Source organism: Miniopterus schreibersii (genome assembly GCF_964146895.1).
Source record: "Miniopterus schreibersii genome assembly, chromosome: 5".
Taxonomy (NCBI): domain Eukaryota; kingdom Metazoa; phylum Chordata; class Mammalia; order Chiroptera; family Miniopteridae; genus Miniopterus; species Miniopterus schreibersii.
The window spans coordinates 15,533,913-15,553,204 of record NC_138106.1 but is presented as its reverse complement, the minus strand read 5'-3'; the positions used below and the strand labels follow the sequence as shown (position 1 = coordinate 15,553,204).

The 19,292-nt window shown below is 36.3% G+C and overlaps 1 protein-coding gene across 1 annotated transcript; it reads right to left on the bottom strand.

Moving 5' to 3' along the window:
* Positions 1 to 225: 225 nt before the first annotated feature.
* AADACL2 (arylacetamide deacetylase like 2) lies at positions 226 to 17,679 on the bottom strand (the record flags this gene model as incomplete). The annotated part of the gene is made up of 5 exons (XM_081138174.1): positions 226 to 828; positions 9,863 to 10,034; positions 11,856 to 11,925; positions 14,375 to 14,597; positions 17,539 to 17,679. 5 exons carry the CDS (start codon positions 17,677 to 17,679, stop codon positions 226 to 228), a joined length of 1,209 nt encoding a protein of 402 aa, XP_080994300.1.
* Between the last annotated feature and the right edge of the window lie 1,613 nt (positions 17,680 to 19,292).

Below are 19,292 nucleotides of genomic sequence, written 5' to 3'. Positions count from 1 at the left end.
ACAATTATAACTACAAGTAATGGGAAAATAGACAGGATTACATACATTTTACATAGGCAGGTTTTGTGAGTCAAAAATATTACTAGTTCAAGGATATGCAATAATTATTATAACTGATTCAAATCTAGATTTAGACAACACAAATGACATTATTTTTTTGCACTACACTGCAAAATATCACAAATTACAGTCAACTAAGTGATGCCATATATAGTTTATATATACTTATAAATTCTTATCCAGCCAACTAATATACATATCTCTTATCCTGAGACCTAGATGTAAATACAGAGGTGATGTCATAAATGATAAAGCTCCATGGAATCCATCCTCAATATGTTCATGAGCAACTTGAACTCCAGCATTTTGAAGTCTTGAAACATATAGAAGTCCATCATCTCTCAGGATATCATATTGGCAGGTAAGAATATAGGTTGATGGCAAATTCCATAACTGGGAATCATTGGCCAACAAGGGTGACATTCTGATATCCAGAAGTCCTGGCAATGAATAATTAGTTCTTCCAAGAACTGGTTCGGTATAAACATGGTCCTTTCTATACTTCTTGGGTAAAAGAGTACTCCAGTTAACAAACTTGAACAAATGTCTTGATTCCAGAGGCATATGTTGGTTTCTTTTCAGTGCCTGGGGAAACGTTTCATCCTCAGTGAGATATGCACTCAGGAGTTTTATGCCTATGTCCCTTGTCAGAACTATACCATGCTCATTTTCTCTGTGAGATGGCAAATCAGTATCAATTAACTGTAAGTGAGGGTAAAGTAAAGCTTGTGCCTTGATTTTATGTTTTACTTCAAGATCATTCTGCACCTGAAAAAAATATAATATCTTGTAAGGCAAATACTTCCAAAACATCAGGAAGAGGAAATTTAATTTTATTAGTTTAAGTATCTTGAGATAAGCAAATCTACACACATTGATGTGATATTATAATTATTTTCACAATATTTATGTCTTTCAGTGGCATGAAAAATGTCAATCTCATTTTAACAGTGAAGTTTTGAAAATTTAGGTTGTTTTAATGAGATAAAGAAAGAGATACAAACTCCTAGTTAGAAGATATGTAAGTTCTAGGGATAGAATGTACAGCATGGTAACTATAGGTAATGATATTATTGTATATTTGAAGTTGCTAAAATAGTAAATCTTAGAAGTTCTCATCACATAAAAAAAAAACCCTGTAACTATGTGAGGTGATAGGGAGTTAACTAAACTTATTATGGTGATCATTCCACAATATATACATATATGGAATCATTATGTTACACACCTGAAACTAATATAATGTTATATGACAATTATGTCTCAGTTAAAAAAGATTAAGACATATGGCAGGATTTTAGGCCCTATTGACTATACCTAAGAGTGATCTGAAAGACTGGGAGCAGCAACAACAGTGAGCTTCTCAATCTGAGGCAACGACAGAAGTAGCAGCAGCCTGGCCTCATGACCACAATAATAGCACAGTCTTTTGCTAAATTTGCTCTAGCAAATTGGGTGCCTTATTATCAATTGAGTTAGTGCACAAAATGAGTTCAGTAGAGTAGGCAAGAGGGAAAGAAACAAAAAATTAAAAAAAATTATATATATAATGTTTTTGTCAAAAATCACCAATGGGAAAAAAACTAAATACTATATTCTTGGGGGAAACTGAGAGAGATACAGCTTTGTAAAAATTCTTGATTGAAAATAAACCTTCCAGTCAAGATGGCAAGTAGGGGAGTAGGTAAACTCTGAGATTGCTTCCTCCCACAATCACATCAAAATTACAGCTAAACTATAGAACAATCCTCACTGAGAACCTCCTGAAGACCAGCGGAACAGGATTCCTATAACTAATGATATAAAGAAGTCACATCAACACAAGCAGGAGGGATCGAGATGCAGACAGGGCAGGTCCCGTGGCCACGTGTCATAAGTAAGACACAGGAGGGATATCTCGGTGCCAGCCCCAGTCTGGGCTCCCAAGTTCAGTGCTGGGAAGAGGAGTCCCCATGACATCTGGCTGTGAAAACCAGTGGGATTGCATTCCAGACAGACAAAAGTCTGTGTGCAGACTAAGACATGCTGCTCTTAAAGGGCCAGTAAAAAACATTCACTCTTAGTTCCAGCACAGAGGCAGCAGCTCAAAAAGTGAGAACATATGAGAAAGAAAGAAGCTGACTAACCTCTGGGTGAGGGCTGAGGGGACAGAGATTGGGGCATTCTCTCCAAGCACAGACTCTCGGGCAGGTACTGTTCCTTTGTAGAGCTCTCCTCCCAGCAGACGGCCCAGTGCAGGAGGGCGCCAAATGCAAACTCTCTATTAACCTAGCAAACATAGTTCACCCCACACTGGTGACTCCCTGAGACCCACCCAAATAAATTCCCTTGCCTGGCCCGAGCCTCTTCCAGAAGTTCCTCCTTAGGAGTGGCTTGCCTTGGCTCATGCTGTAGACACCCTCAGAGGACTGCAAACTCCACACGAGTGGTAGATCCCCTAGCCTTGTACTGCAGACTTTTTCAAAAGGCCACAAATTCCATGCAAGTAGCTGCTCTTGGCTCATGCTACAGACTCTCTCAAAGGTCCCAAAACCCCACACAAGCAGCGACAGGCCTTGACTTAAATTGTAGCTACTGTCAAGTGGCCACAAGCTTAATACAAGTGACAATCAGTCTCAATTTGCATTGTCACTCCCATCAGGTGGCCCCAAACCAGGCGTAAGTGGCCTGTAACATAGCTCCAGCTAAGCAGCCTCAAACACAGCACCAATGACAACTGGCCTCAGATTGTATCATTGAACCCACCAAAGGGTCTCAAGTCCAGCTCAAGTGGCAACTGACCTCAGTTTGCAGCATAGCCCCTCCCAAGCATGTCCAAATTTAGCCCAAGTGACAACCAACCATAGGTCATTTTGTGGCTCCTACCAAGCACCCCCAAGCCATAAATAAGCAGTGGTTGGCCTTGGCTTACACCAGAGCTCCTCCTACGAGGTTTTAGACACAGCAAACCCAGGGGCAGGCTTCAGACTGTGTCAGAGCTCCATTCAATAAACTTCACAATTGACACAATAAAAGAGCAGACTCGACTGGCACCAGAGCCCCTGCTAAAGTGAATCTCGTTCCATGGGATCAGGCCTGGCACAATAATTTCTCTATTGTAGTTATGGCCAGTCCTCACAGTCAGTCAGAAGGGGGTTAGACCTATCCACTAATGTGCCAGAAGCAATCAAGGTCTAAGTACAACAGGAGGGAACACACACAGGGGACACCCCTGGAACACCCAACTCAGGTGACCTGGGAAACTTCTGAGGTCCACAGGACATCTTCTATGTAAGGCCACTCTGTCAATACTGGGGCATATAATAGATCCACCTAATACATAGAAATAAAGACAGGGAGTCAGCCAAAATGAGGAGACAAAGAAACATGCCCAAAATAAAAGAATGGGACAAAACTTTAGGAAAAAACTAAACAAAATAGAGACAAACAATCTGCTAGATACAGAGTATGAAACACTGGTTATAAAGATGTTCAGTAAAATTGAGAAAGTAGTTCATGAGCTCAGTGAGAACTTTAACAAAGTGAAAAGTCACACAAAAATAGTAGACAGAAAAAAGAACCAATCAGAACTGAATTATCAAAAACTGAAATCAAGAACACATCAGAGGGAATCAACAGCAATTAGGTGAAGTGGAGAACTGACTCAGTAATCTGGAAGACAAGGTAGCGAAAAACTCCCAGCTGGAACAACAACAAAAGGAAGAATAAAAAAAGAGGATAGTTTAAGGGACCACTGCGACAATATCAAATATATCAATAATTGCATCATAGCGGGCCCCAGAAGGAGAAAGAGAGAGCAAGGAATAAAAAAACTACTTGAAGAAATAATGACTAAAAATTTTCCTAACCTGGCAAAAGAAATAGACATACAAGTCCAAGAAATGCAGAGAGTCCCAAATAAGATGACATCAAAGAAGTGTACATGAGGACATATAATTAAAATGCCAAAGGTTAAAGACAAGATAGAATCTGAAAAGTCACAAGAGAAAAGTAGTTATGTAGGAGGGAGTTCCCATGCTGCTGATTTCTCAACAGAAGCTTTGCAGGCCAGAAGGGATTAGAATGAAATATTCGAAGTGATGAAATGCAAAAACTTAGTGCTCACTTAGGCAGCACATATACTAAAAGTGGAAAAGCAAAGACTTGTAACCAAGATTACTCTACCCAGCAAGGTTATCATGTAGAACTGAAGGAGATATAAAGAGTTTCCCAGACAAGAGAAAGCTTAAGGAGTTAATTACCACTAAACAAGTATGACAAGAAATGTTAAAGGGACTTCTTTAAGGGGAAAAAAAAATTATAGGTCAATATCACTGATGAACATAGATGCAAAAATCCTCAACAAAATATTTGCAAACTGAATCCATTAAAAAGACATTACGCCATAATCAAATGGGACTTATTCCTGGAATGCACGTTTAGTTTAATAATATTGTATTAACTATAATGGTCTCAGGTGAGTACTAGACTTATCAGGTTGATTACTTCATAAAGTATTTGAATGTCTAATCACTATGCTATACACCTGAACCAAATATCATATTGTATGTCAACGATACTTGAAAAATAAACTGATTTTTAAAAATAATTTTTAAAACAACCATTAACAGAGCCCAACAGTTTATTCTTAGAATGCTTCTAAAAAATGTTTCTCTATCTTCCAGCAAGCACACCATAGGAAACAAAGACTCAGCTTCATTTTTGTTCGAGGATGCAGAGGGGATGCCTGAATTTAACAAACATCTCAATAATTCCTGAATAAACCATGGTCCAGACTGCAGAGCCTTCTTAAAAAAAATACTCTCCCCTTTAACCTTATTTAAATATCACTGTACAGTAGTGGAACATTATCACACACTGCTTCATCTTACCATTCCAATGACTTGTAATCTGGCTTATTACCTAATTCTCTCCTTTTTTCATTTTACCTTATTAGTCTTAAACAGACTTTTTTTGTTTTTTTACCAGCCCCACCTCCACTTTCATACACAAGCCTGGCTCCCAGAAGTTCACTTTGTATCAGAACCTGTGTACTTTTGAGAAATCATAATTGTTAATCTTCAATGAGCAGCTGCTGCAAGTGAGAAGCCCCGGTTAGTGTGCTAGGTTGGATTTTCTCTTGTATATGTCACAAAACACTCAAACCCCCTTCTCATCACCCTCACTTCACTTCTCTTTTTTCATTGTCCCCAAGTCCAGTAGCTCCTCAGGCCTATAGATTCCATCTTGTTTTACGTCACTAATCCATCCACGTATCTCCATTTCCACTGCCACTGCCCTAACCCACAACACTCTCTTTGTTGCTTGAAGAACTACAGTTCTTTCCTTAGGCTCTCCTTTCTGCGCTTTCCTAGGTTTCCATCTACTCTTCATTTTGCAACAAGAGTACTTTTTAAAAAAATACAAACATGATGAAAACTTGTCAATGACTTCGCAATGCCCTTGGAGTTCAGTAAATCCATCCATCCATCCATCCATCCATCCATCCATCCATCCATCCATCCATCCATCCATCCCTCCATCCCAAGGCCCTTTGACGCTTTGCCTTTCCCAGACTTTCTACACCCATCCTTTACCACACTTTCCTCTGAAGTAACATTTATGGACTTCTTTCTTCCTCTCTCACTGAGCCAAGGAAAGAAACAGTGATGACACAAACAGGGAGGAGACAAAAATGCATCCACCCACGCTCTCCTCAGGCCAAGAGCAAAACAAGCCGAATTCCAAAGACGAGTGGTCAGTGACTGTGCATCCCGGTGGTGTACTTTCCCCCGACACACACATTGAGTGTCAGTTGTGAAACTGTGATGTGTTGGCAATGGGACAGGTTAAAGAAAGGCTAGTTAGTTAACAGGTTGAAGAGAGGCGGAGGTCAAGCCCTGGGAGATTCTGAAAGGTGGAGCAAGGGGATGGGACGTATACAGGTGTGCTGTCAGGATTTGTAAATATAAAGATTAAAAAAATGCGTATTGTCTTAGGTTTCAAAACACTTAGAGTCTAGTTGGGGAAATTCAGGTGCAACAAGTAAAAGGAGAATCACTACACTGTCACTGTGGATAAGCTGCCGCAGGAGACGCAGAGGTGATGTCCCAGGGCTTTGCCTACAGGAGCTCCTGGAGCTTCTGGAACATCCGGGGGAGAAACCTATTCGGGTGTCTGGGTCCCGTGCACTGAGGGGTTGCAGGTTTGATTCCCGGTCAGAGGACAGGCCCGGGTGGCAGGCTCAGGCCCTGGTGGGAGCCGAGCAGGAGGCAGCCGATCGGTGTTGTGCTCTCACGTTGAGGCTGCTCCCTTCTGCTTTCCTCTCTCTCTCTAAAAACCAATGACCTATTCTTAAAATAAAAAGAAATAAAGAATGGAAGCGAAGTTAAAGGAGAGCAGAGAGAGAGTGTCATGATCAACCCCATGGAAATAAAAGTTTTCTAAGATAAAGTTAGCAAGAATTTTAAATCATAAAAAAAAGTTATATAAGAAGGACAACCAAAAATGTCCATAGATTTAGGTGGGGAAAGAATGTTTGACAAACTTAGCCACAGAAAGTTAAAATAAATGTCTAGGGCAGAACACAATGTGATGAACTGAGGAGTGTGAATATTATAAGTATGTAGAAAAAGAGTAAAATTTGTTTTTATGTGAAGTGGTATACACAAAAACTAGTGATAGAACAGAGGTTGGAAGGGCTAAACAGGATTATTCAACTTTCATTTTCTTTTAAATATGTTTTTATTGGTTTTAGAGAGAGAGGAAGGAAAAGGGAGAGAGAGAACATCAATGTGAGAAATGAATGGCATTTTTATACACCAATAATGAACTCTCAGACAGAGAAACTATGCCCAGAAAAGTTTCCTTAACTGTAATGACCATCCAGATCATTGACTGGCAAATAACCTTAATGATTTAGGATACAGAAGGTGATATTGTCAGAAAACCTCAGAATTATAGGTGAGTTTCATTCCCTTCAATAATGGGAAGGTAAGTGAAAAATGACAAAGTCCACGAAAGAAAATCACAGAAGAATCTATTTGTACTCCTAATCCATAAGAACATATTTTTTATATTGTGAATTCCATATGAAACACTGAATTATTATTTTGTATACATATAGGAAAAATAAACCTAATATATTTTCTTGTAGTCTTCTCAGAGTATACAACAATATTGACCTCTCCATGGTACATTCTTACTGAAACTGAGTTTTTCAATTCATAATTCTATCACAGACTCTTAGCCACAGGGCCGTGAGACTGTAGAAAAAAAAGTTTCTAATCATTACAAAGTAAAAGTTGGTTCTGATGACCCAGATCAAGAATAAACCTAGTGCAGAGAATAAAACTTTCTAATGAAAGTATAACTGATGTAGAAAGTTTAGCAGACCATGAGGAGCAAGCAACTTAAAGTATGATCATAAAAATATATCAGAAAGGGTAAAGGAAATTACTTTTTGATGCTATTCAACTGCACCGAGTTTCTAATGCAGTGTTCTCAGCTGTAACGATCTCTTTGAACAGAGACATCAAAAACTTAAATATATACTCTGTTCTTGTATAACTAATTCAAAGAACAGAATTATGTCAAATGTGAATTTACGTCAAGAAAACAATTTGCACTGCCTTACAAATTTTTCTGAGAATTGCATTTTTTTTGGTGGCTGGGTTAATATTTAAGATTTTCCTGCTGGAAAGCTATGAGGTGGGTCTTTATATCTTCATAAATGTCTATGGCTATATCTAGTCACCATTTCAAAAGCTTTATTCACTTCCAAAGCCAAACAAACATTACATTGTACATGTAGAAATTACACATGTAGAAATTACACATGGCAAGTTGCTGCTTACTCATTATTGGGTAATTCTTGGACAGTTTTCAGGATCTCTAATTCACAAAACCAGTTTTAGATAAAAATCAAGATCAGGTTGCTGTATGATTTGGCATAGCAGCTCCTATAGGGTACAGCTTCCAAGTTTCTTTTCCCATCACACTTCCTACCCCATGCCAGTAACATCCTTCAAATAAATGACATACATATTGTTTCAAATACACAGCAGATTAGTTCAGGTTACAAGAGACCTCCTCAGGAATCAACAAGTCAAATGGTTTGCAAACTTCCTTTTTCCCCCTGAAAAACTTTATATAGTACTCTAAACACAAAGGGCATTAAAGTGGAGCATCTTGGGTTAAAAGGAGGCCCAGGGTGCACAGTCAAAGCATAATAGCTCCACACTAGCGCTTTATACGTGTATGTGGTGTTACAGATTAGTGTATACAAGTAGGCATAAGTACATATGCATATGTGTATACAGGGTGTCCCCCCAAAATGTATACACACTTTAACAGCTGATAGCTCAATTTTTAAAATGTATTTTAATAAACACTGCCTTTATAATTATTCAAAGTGTGTGTATACATTTTTTGGGACACTCTCTATATATTCACAAGTGTATAGTATATATAAAAATATAAATATGTATGTCTCTCTGTGTATATGTGTAATCTTCTAAGTTCTCCAAGCATGGAAAATTTATTTTCATATTTAAGAGAAAATAAATTAAGGAAAAAGGAATTGAAATGCTTCCCAAATGATTTAATGAGGGCTGTATAAACCTTATATCAATATCTGACAAAGGCATTTTTTAAAAATAGAAATAAATCCCTCACAAAACACTACATTTTTAATTTTAGCAAATGGAAACCATCAATATATAAACTTTTTATTTATCGTGACCAAATGAGGCTCATACCTGGAAGGCAAGCATAATGTAACATCTTGAAAGTCAACTGACATAATTTATCATATTAAAAAAAAATAAAAGTGAGAAATCACATGGTCATCTGAATAGATGCCTTAAAAACAATTAGCAAATTCAATATCCATATATGCAAAAACTATCAGTAAACAAGGAAGATAAGGGATTCCTCAATCCTACAAAAGCAACTATAGAAAACCTTCAGTTAACATTATATTTATTGGTGAAATATTGAATGATTTCCTCCTAAGATGCAGAGCAAGACAATTATATTTAATATTGTACTGGAAGCCCTCACCAGTGCACTAATCAAAAAAAAAAAAAAAGTATAAAAATTGGAAAAGAAGAATTAAAACTCTCTCTAGTTGCAGAAGATATGATTTTGTAGAAAACCACAGGAATTGTAAAAAACACACAAAAACTACTAGAATTTATAGGTAAATTTTTCAAGAATATAATTATAAAAGTTAATTTAAAAATCAAATGTATTTCTATATACTACCAATAAACATTTGGAAAGTACTATTTTAAATGAAAATTTCCAAAGTAACTCAGGAATAAATATGAGGAAATATTTGCAAGACTTCTACACTGAAAAGAAAATATTGCTGAAGGAATTGAAGAGAATATAAATAAAACATGAGATGCATCGTGTGCATTAATTGGAAGTCTCATTAGTAAGATGTTGATCCTCTCCAAATCTATAGATTCAATGCAATACCGATCAAAATCCAACTAGACTTTTCTTTGTAGAAATTGAAAGTTATCCTAATATTTTGATGGAAAAATATGGAATATTAGAAACAATTTAGAAAAAAGAACAAGGCTGAGGTCAGCATAGTATTGGCATAAGGATAGATACATAGAGCAGAAGAGAGAATTCAAAAAGAGATCATCATATTATTATGGTCAATTGGTTTAAAAATCAAGCATTACTGGAATCCAATGAGAAAGGACGATCTTTTCAATAAATGATTCTGCAAGAACTAGGTGTCTGTAAGAGGGGGACAAATGATCTTTGATCTCTATTTTCCAACCTAAAGACTAATGTAATGTACCTGTTGAGTCACAGCTGCTGCTATCAAGCCCCCAGAACTGTCTCCTGAAATACAGATTCTGGTGGGATCCACTCCATATTTTGTAAGTATTTTATCTTGAAGAAAAAACTTGACTGCAGTGATGCCATCTTCAAACTGAGCAGGAAAGCGGTGTTGGGGAGCTAGTCTATAGCTTTAAAAAAGAAAAAATTATTTAAACAGTTTAAAACAGTAGTGTTATGGTTGTCTCTGTCTATGTAGCTTTCAAGTACCAAATTAATGCAATCTAACACCAAGTTTTATTGTCTAATCTTCCAAAAATCAAATCTGAGTTTTCTACTAACTTTATTATGTGAAAAAATAAAAATTTATATAAAGGTTTTTAACATCATATCTAAGGTCTGTAGGTAGCATTGCATGTGAGGAGTAAGAGAAGTGCTATGAACTCCCTGATATCGTAAGCATAACTTTTTGCCCAAGAACATTTTGGATTGAAGATACTCTATATCTCATATTCTCAGTGTAATTGGCGATCCAAACATTAAAAAACATTATTGAAAAAGTACCATCAATGTTTGAAGGTGGAAGATCTGAGAGCATATTCTAGGTAAGTGCCCTATTTTTTTCATGGTTATTTAAATAAAAATTCTTCACACACTGGTAATGCACATACCTCATCATGGATAATGCCCAGAGTTGATTCTAGATAACAATTTTGAAATATAACTAACATTTAAATATGCTAAAAATCTTGCTAGTTTCTGGTAAATTCATTTGAAGGCACACTACCACACAATTCTTTTAATAGATACAAATAGATTTCCCTCCATACATGTGGCCCTGTAAAAACAGAAAGACACCTCTATTAGCCTGTTCTCAGAGCTAACTTTTTTTTTTGTACTTCAGATTGTTAAAGTTTGTCTATATCTGCACTTAATATTAAACGTTGGTGAAATGATCCTTAAATATTTATTATAAACTATATTTAGAAAATCCTTAGTAAAGTATAATTAAACATAATTATGTACCCAAAAGATATTGGTTTCTATTACTTTAAATGCAGTAGATTTAGATTTTTTTAGGGCAAAGTATAACACAAATCATAACAATTTGACAGAATATAGAATATATATGCCAACCACAAATATATTAAAACAGATTTGAAATGACAAGATTTAGATAACATTAAAAGCTATGGAGGTAAGAAAGAGATGTCATAATATTATAAATTAGAAATATTCCTGAAAACAGGAAGTTCTAGATACTGTAAGTAACCGTAACAACAACAATGGCGATCATGCTTTAGTTGATTAAATTTTACTTTAGTTGCCCTCTAAATTTCCATAGTTTCCTAACAAAAAACAAACAAACAAGTAAATGAAAAACGATGTCACAATGTCCTGAAAGAACTATTGGGTTAGAAGTCTCTATATTTTTGTTACTAGGGAAGAAGCAGCAGAAAAAATTCCTTCTGGGAATGTGGGCTTCAGAAATCCAGGCTATACTAGTGTAAGAAAATACTGAACTGGCCTAAGACATTCTTATATGTCTAGTAAAATCCATGATGTAAGATCACTTCCAGAGAGTGGTTAAAATTCTCAGCCGATCTCAACCTTTACTTTCTACATTACCTCAAAGAAGAGTTATTCTGAAATAAAACACATCAGCTCAAATACAACCTAACATTCCCAATATGTACTTGTTTATTTAGGTCCTCTTGTCTAGCCATATTTCTTGGCCCATAAGTGGGGCCTTATACAAGGTGAGTTTGTAAATCTAGAGCAATAATGTTTTCAAAAATACACACCCTGGGGTGTCACTCAGAGATTCCCACATCACAGAGGAATAATGAGTATTGGACCCCTTTGAAGACTGTTCTATGTTGTAATGGTGGCAAATAAAATATATCAGCTTTTAAATATTATATTTGAGGCATAACTGACTTGCTTAGGAAATCTAACCTCTACTTTGTGAAAGCAAAAATCATAATAGTCAAATAAAAGTATTCTCTTACTCCACTCCCACGACAACGGCATCAAGTTTGTTGGCCGTCCATCTGTTAAGGAAGTCAAAACCTCTCTGCTCTGAAATGAAGAAATAAATGTCAAAGTACTCCCTGTAATTAAAAAAAACACATACACAGAAAAATTATAGCTATGAACTTGGAGAGAAATGTGACTTGAGTAATATAAGGAACCTTTTTCCCCTACCCTGTTTTTTATGCAGAGGGACCTGAGTCAGCAAGATACAGTCTACAGGAGTGTTTCTTCAGTCGCTCTCCCCAGGGGTGAAAAAAATATCATGGCTCATTGGTGCTCTGGGGAGCTGAAACTAGGCCCAGCTCATCCTAAATTTCTCTTGTCTTCTGCTGTCTGCACACAAGGATCCTTCCAAGAACCCTCTGTGGCCTGGTGCTCTGCTTCTCCAGGCAGCCAGTTTCATAGGGAGGCGGCCTGTGGTTGGTCAGCAAGGCCACTACAGGTGGGTTAATATCTCTGACTCAGCAACACCTGAACACACGTTGTCCAAACTTCACTAGAAATAATGATTATGTTTTGACTTTTATTTACCTGAATTCTGTGTATAAGCTTTCATTTGGCTTAGAACTAAGAGAAACAACAAAGTAATAGATGCATTGGCTGCCTAAAACTGCAACACTCAATAATGTGGTTCCTTAAAACCTTCATTTTCTCCAAATAGACCACATTGTGAAATGGCCCAATAACTTTGGCATTGAAGATAGTCTAAGAAAAAACTACTAGATTTTGACAGAACCTCTGGCAAGTCAGTGTGTAGACTTAGATGTACCTATCTATTTTGGCATGCTTGACACACAAGCCATCGCCAACCCCCCCCCCCCCCACACACACACCCAAATCCAATTTTCCAGTGCATTTGTGCCCTGGCCACAGCACTTCGGTAAATCTGTGACACCTGCTATTACTTTATCACAAGGTTCTAGAAATTTGTGAGCAAATTCTAAACTTTTCTAAGGTGTCTGTTGCACATGAGCAAAAACTTCAAATTCAATACTGGGTGTATAATAACCTTAATATAAAAAACAACAACAAGTCACCTAATCTTTTAGGTAGAAAAAAATAATGTTTTCATTAAAGATGGAATTGATAGGTTGTGAGAAAAGGCAATGTACAGGTGAAGATTAAAATGTGCAAGACATAAGAACCCTCTGACCCTCACATTTAAAGTCCCTTAATGATCTATTTCAAATGTGTTTTTATTTTTACCTTCCAATACTTTTTTTTTCTCACCTTATAACAAAAGTCAACTTAAGTTTTTGTTTCCCAATCTGTTTCTCAAACCATCCCAATGCACACAATGCTTGCCCATATAATTTTTCGGCTCATATTTTTTCCATATGTCCATTTATTGAATTTGTAGCACTTTTAGAACCCAGACAGAAACAAAAAAACATTAAGATAAATGTTGAAAAACAACAAGCACGGAAGTATGTAAAAAGTCTACAAGAGGATTTTTAAAAAAAATTTCTTAGTTCTTAAAGCAACTTTGGCAAGTTTTACCATGAAAAAAATAGAAAGCCTAGGGGGAAAAAAAGAAAGGAAATAAAAATTTGCAAATATCACAGTATAGTTGTTGCGACTGTCCTGATTTGTCAAAAAATAAAAAGTATCTCAGTCATTCATAGTTTACCTATATGAGTTCTGGGAGATCTAAAAACAAATAACATGTACATAAAAAACAGACATAGGAAAAAGCACAACTAGAATTCAGCTGAGCAGAATGTGGGAATGTCATATCCTGAGTAATAACTCTCACATTGTTATAAATTACTGATCACAATCATTATCCTTGTCAATGAAGGGGAAATCCATCTAATAATCAGGAACACTTCTAAGTATTTTTCAAATTGTTATTTTCAAATTTCAAAGTGATATCTTCCTATCTGTGGGCATTTCTCTTGTATTTATGGAGTCCCCAATAATATGAATATGAACACTTAGATATTTCATAGATCTTATAAAAACTTTAGTGAAATAAATTCTTCTCTTTGGAGACAAATGAGGCCAACTTGGTATTTAATTCATCTTAAAAGGAAGCAGAATATTCTGACCATCCTAATGCCCAATATAAATGGAATTATAGGTGAAACCTAATTTACTAAAAACATCAAGGAAATGAAAAAGATATAAAAGTATTGGGAAAAGTTTTTTGATAATAATCTCTAGAGATCAATAACAGAAGTCCCTTTACTAACTGACTTGTTCATGTCCTACTTTCATTTAACATAAGTTCATTCAGTGAAAAAAGTTGAGAAGAAAATGCTTACCAAAACCCAAAACAAAAAACAAAAATGGAAATGACAATCTCCATGACATATTTGCCAGACATGTCTACTTCTATCTCTCAGATACCTAATATTTATAGCTATACTTATACATAGTGTGTGTACACACACACACACACACACACACAAAGTATGTATATTTATATAAAATATTTCTTATATCACAAACATATAGCCAATTATACATTTTAGGCATATGATGAACTTACTGAAACTGCCAAAACAATAGGCACCACCATGAATGTAGATCACAGCTCGTCTTGGGGTCTGTGACTTTCTCTTTGGCAAGTACAAACGCACTGGAATGTCATTAAACGTTGTATCGGTCACTGTAAGGTATTCATCTGAAAGTGGTTGGGTATAATCCAGCCTGAATAGCACGGAAATAAACTCTTCATATGTCATAATACCTATATTTTCAAAACACATACCCTGTAAGAACAAGACAAAAGTAAATGTTTTCATCTTTAAATAACATCAAATGCACATAAAGGGAAAAGTAAAGAAAACATAAGCAAAATAAATAAACAGAAATAGAATGTTTATAAAAATTATTTCCAATTATAGCTCTTATTGCACAACTTTATTGCCTTTGAAAATCTCAAGTATTATGTTTTTTAGGTTAATAACTGTCTCATTCAAAAGATGCAATTTATTGACATTTTCTTTTATGCCTGTCATAGTTATTGCTTAATTGTAAATTCTTATCTGAAAAATTTCCAGGTCTTATATTTTTTCTCCCTCCCTCCCTCCCTCCCTCCCTCCCTCCCTCCCTCCCTCCCTCCCTCCCTCCCTCCCTCCCTCCCTCCTTCCTTCCTTCCCTCCTTCCTTCCTCCCTTCCTCCTTTCATCTTTTTTTTTTTGGAATGCTGTCTTCTTTTTTGTTATTTTTAATTTTATTTAATCCAAAATTTTGTGTGGTCTTATGACCACACTACTAATGATTCCAATGTCCTGGTTTTCAATTCCAAATAGATTCCTGTTCATCGCCCTTCCAACCCCCCCTCCCCCCACCACCACCTAAATCCCATATTTGGGATCACTGGAAAAAATCTCTCCTTGGTATTTCTGATCGGCATCTCTAGGACCTTTGTGACATATCTCTGGATAGTTTATTCAAAAGAAGAACTTTAAAAAATGCATGGTCAATAGTACATTAAACAGCCTTTATTACTACAGTTATTACAAAGAGTTTAAGGTAATACAGGGCCTTAGAGAACATCTAATCCCTATACTTTAATGATGAGGAAACATGCAGAAACTACAAACTATAGCCAGTAACTGTCAAAGCCAAATCTGTACCCGTTTTTCTACACCAGTCTCTTATATCACCTGTACTGGCTGCCTGACCTTAAGCAAATTTCTCTCTGTACTTCAGTTTTCTTATCTAATACAATTTAATAATAATAATAGAATTCTTCACTGTTTTAAATGACTTAGGACTTTCAATGCATTGGAGAAGAGTGCCTGGCACATGTAAGTATTCAGAAACTCTTATCTTATTGTTAGTTAAGTATTTCTCACTAAGACCAGTTTTTGAGTGTTTTAATGCTAATTGAATGCACTCACATAGAAGGTCCCTTAAAGCATGTTTATGGTAAATGTTTAAATTAGGTTCATTTTCATTTGGCTTTTAAAAACTAGATTTTTGGGAAATTGCCTTGTTTCTCATTTCTCAGCTATTTCCTGGTTTTGAATAGGTACTTAAGTATTTTTGAAACAACAAAAGCTACCCCTTTAGAGGCGGTTTTGCTCCCTTCTACCATACAAGAGCTCTAATTCCCAGAGCAATGCTGCTAAGTATTTATTAGTAGTATTTTCTTTTACAGGTAAAATTTTACATGAACAATTAAAGAAATTTTTCAGGATTAGGCATGTTTTCTTCTCCTAAACTCTATCTTTCAATTTAATATACGATTAAATTGTAATGTGTTTATTTTTCAAGGCCTTTTTACCAAGAACTTTAATTTTTACTTTCCTTTCCTATGTTAAAAAATTAATTTTTCTTACCAGTATCACAACTTTGAGTTACAAAATTCAGTACTGACAACAATGAAATTGTTTTCTCTACAACAGCTGAAGCCTGTTCATTTGACTAGCATACTCTTGAAAGTAATTACATATGTGCTTCTCTTAATATTTTTAAAAAAACAAAGGGCAACCCATCTATGATATCAAATACCTAAAGTGCGTTATTTTATTGTAGATCTGTAAGAATAATTTGTAGCTGAGAAAGTAAGAGTAGAGTTGTCAAGTCGGCTGTTCTCATGTTGCAATTTTGACGATAACATCAGTATTAGTCACTCTGGGTTTTAAATACCTATGAAATAGTCAAGGAAGATAACAGCAGCTTCTCTGAGGAGCAGGCACTTGCTAACTCACATATTCTTTCACTTTCTGTAAAATGAAGGAGTGAGAGCGTTGGAAAAAGACAGTTTTGAAAGTGAGCCTCTAGAAGTGGTTTGAGAGACAAGGATCAGGGCTTAGGAGGCACAGACAGGGTCTGGATGTGGTTCCAGAAAACTGTCATCCCCGTACAAAGGTCGTGGGACAGCCTCTCCCTCGGGGTTTCTCCCTTCTCCAATCCTCCGCTCCTGTCCTTGCCTTCTCCTGTCAGCCTCCTATTGCTACAGCCATCAAAGCACCTTTCCCGGAGCCACCTGGCTTTGCAGAGAGAGTCTGCGTTTTGAAACGAGTCAGTACTGAGTTCAAATTCTGAAGTTGTCAAGTCCCAGCTACATGAACTCTTCTGGCCCCCTTTCCCTCCTCTGTAAACTGGTAAAAACAATTGAAGGCTAGTGGGGACGAGCAGAGGTATATATATTGTTGTAAAACCTCAAAAATGTTAGTTTTTAACCGTATTTCTCCCATATCAAGGAGCTATTTTCACTTGAACTCATAACCTACCCTGCATATTCCAAGTCAGACAATCTCCGAAACCCAGCAATTTAGAATTGAGGATGGACAATAGAAGCCATCGAAATAGTAAGAACCCTGTGTTAACATAAAACAGGTACAAACAAATATCAATAATATTTATCTCTGTACTATGAGATACTTCTGGAAATAGGTTATCCCTGAAAATTCAAATATTAAATAAACTTCAAAGTTTTTCCCTCAACAATACTACTTATTTTATGCATATCACAACATATGAAGTCTCTACATTTTAGACATAGACTCTTTGGAAACAAGAATTCTCTCTCATCCTGTGTGCACAGATGCAGCAAGTTTTACTTACTTAATTTCATGTAGTAGATTTATTCCAACAAACAACGGTTATTTAAAATTAGTAATTAATAGAAAATTCATAAGTACTGATTTTCAGTTAACAAGACAGCCCAGGATCCAGGAGAAAAAAAAGATCATCTTACCACAAATGTACAAGTTTTAACAATTGCATTCAAGGCCATTACTTTCCAGGGTTCTTCAATGTTGGCTGGTAGGGGTCTATAAATATAAGAGGCAAAGAGAACACAGAACAGCCCAAAACAGAGGGCTTTGGACCCCATCATATTCTTCTTTGAAGCCTCGTCACAGTGCCAAGATGACAATAGTCCTATTAATATTAAATAAGAAGGAACAGCACAAATGTAGACTGGAAACCCTTTCAGGTAATAGGACCGTCTTCAGACTGTGAAGTTAATTTTCAAGTCCAACATTACACCAGTAGAAGCTTGTATTTGCATTGCTTCTGAGACAGATGTGATTTGTCAGTCCACTCTTACATTCTTAGCATGCAATTGAAACCTCCCACGCTATTTTCTTCACCTGCTCAAAGCAAGTGTTTCACTGATACCTGAATCAAGCTTAACCGAGAGCTCTGAATGGAGTGATGAAGTAACATTTTGTGATTGTTTGGTCACAATGTTTTGTAAGAGGTTAAAAAAAGAAAGCTGATACTTAGTCAAAATCCAGACTAATACAATTATCATAGATTATCAACCATGTTAATAAACCCTACTTGCTGTGGTGGCCAAAAGATAGAGGGATGTGGGACCTTGTTGAATGAAATAATATATTTTATAACAATAAATATATATACTTTTTGCTTATCTTGTTTGCCATCTTCAGTCAGGTCTTTGCTGTAACTCAAGATAGGATCTAAATTTACAGTGTCCACTCAAATTTAATAACTGGCAGCTCACTCAAAGGCAACAGCCTTGCAAATCACATGCTGTAACACCCAAGAGTTTAGCTCTATTGTTTTTTTAAACTTTCAAAATTAGATGTCATTATTGATAACATATACAGAAACGTTGTTTTATATATAAACACATTCATCATTATATTTGTTCAATATTTTTATGTTCCAACTATTATCCTATAATCATTTTTTTTAATTGAAGTACTGTCAGAAACCAGCCTGAAAGACGAACAAACCTGAGTTCGAGCTGTGGGAATTAAAGAGACAAAGTTATAGGATCAGGAGGGCTGCCCTCCAATGAGGCGCAGCCCCAAATGGCTTCAATGCCTTTATTATACAGTAAGTAACAAACAATTAGTACTGAGGTGAGGGTGATACAAACACCTTGATTTCAGTTCCAGTGAGCTTCTGACATCCAGAAATACGAGAGAGCAAACTTCTGTTGTTTGAAGCCACCAAGACCATGGTCATTGGTTACAGTAGCCACAGGAAACTAATATTCTCAGGGACTCCTCATGATCATTTGAGCATTTTTTTTTTTTTGAGTGGGTCCTAAGGAGAGTGAAAGAAGTTAAACAGTAACCAGACTTTTTTTGGAGGAGAGGTAACATTGAGCAGTGGATGCCACGTTACTTTTGGTTTGGTGGCTTGAAGGTTGATGGTAGTTCACCATGAGGCATATATGGGGAACATGCAGAGTAGGTCTCCCTCCTCAGTGTTCTTTGGAGTTGCCATGTTCCTCTTTTAACATATAGATAGCCCACAAGAGACTATGTTTACTAGTCTTTTAATTATTACAGTCAATTGCTGTTTGAGGGTATTTCATCTATCACTTACCTGTTAGCAATGGTGCTTAAGAAATGAAAGACTTGGCGTCAATATAGTGGGAAAAAGCTTCATTCCTTTCACCTATTTGAGTTAATATCATCCTGACTTTCCATTGAATTAATTAACTCTCCCAATTTGTGCCATTTTGGTGAG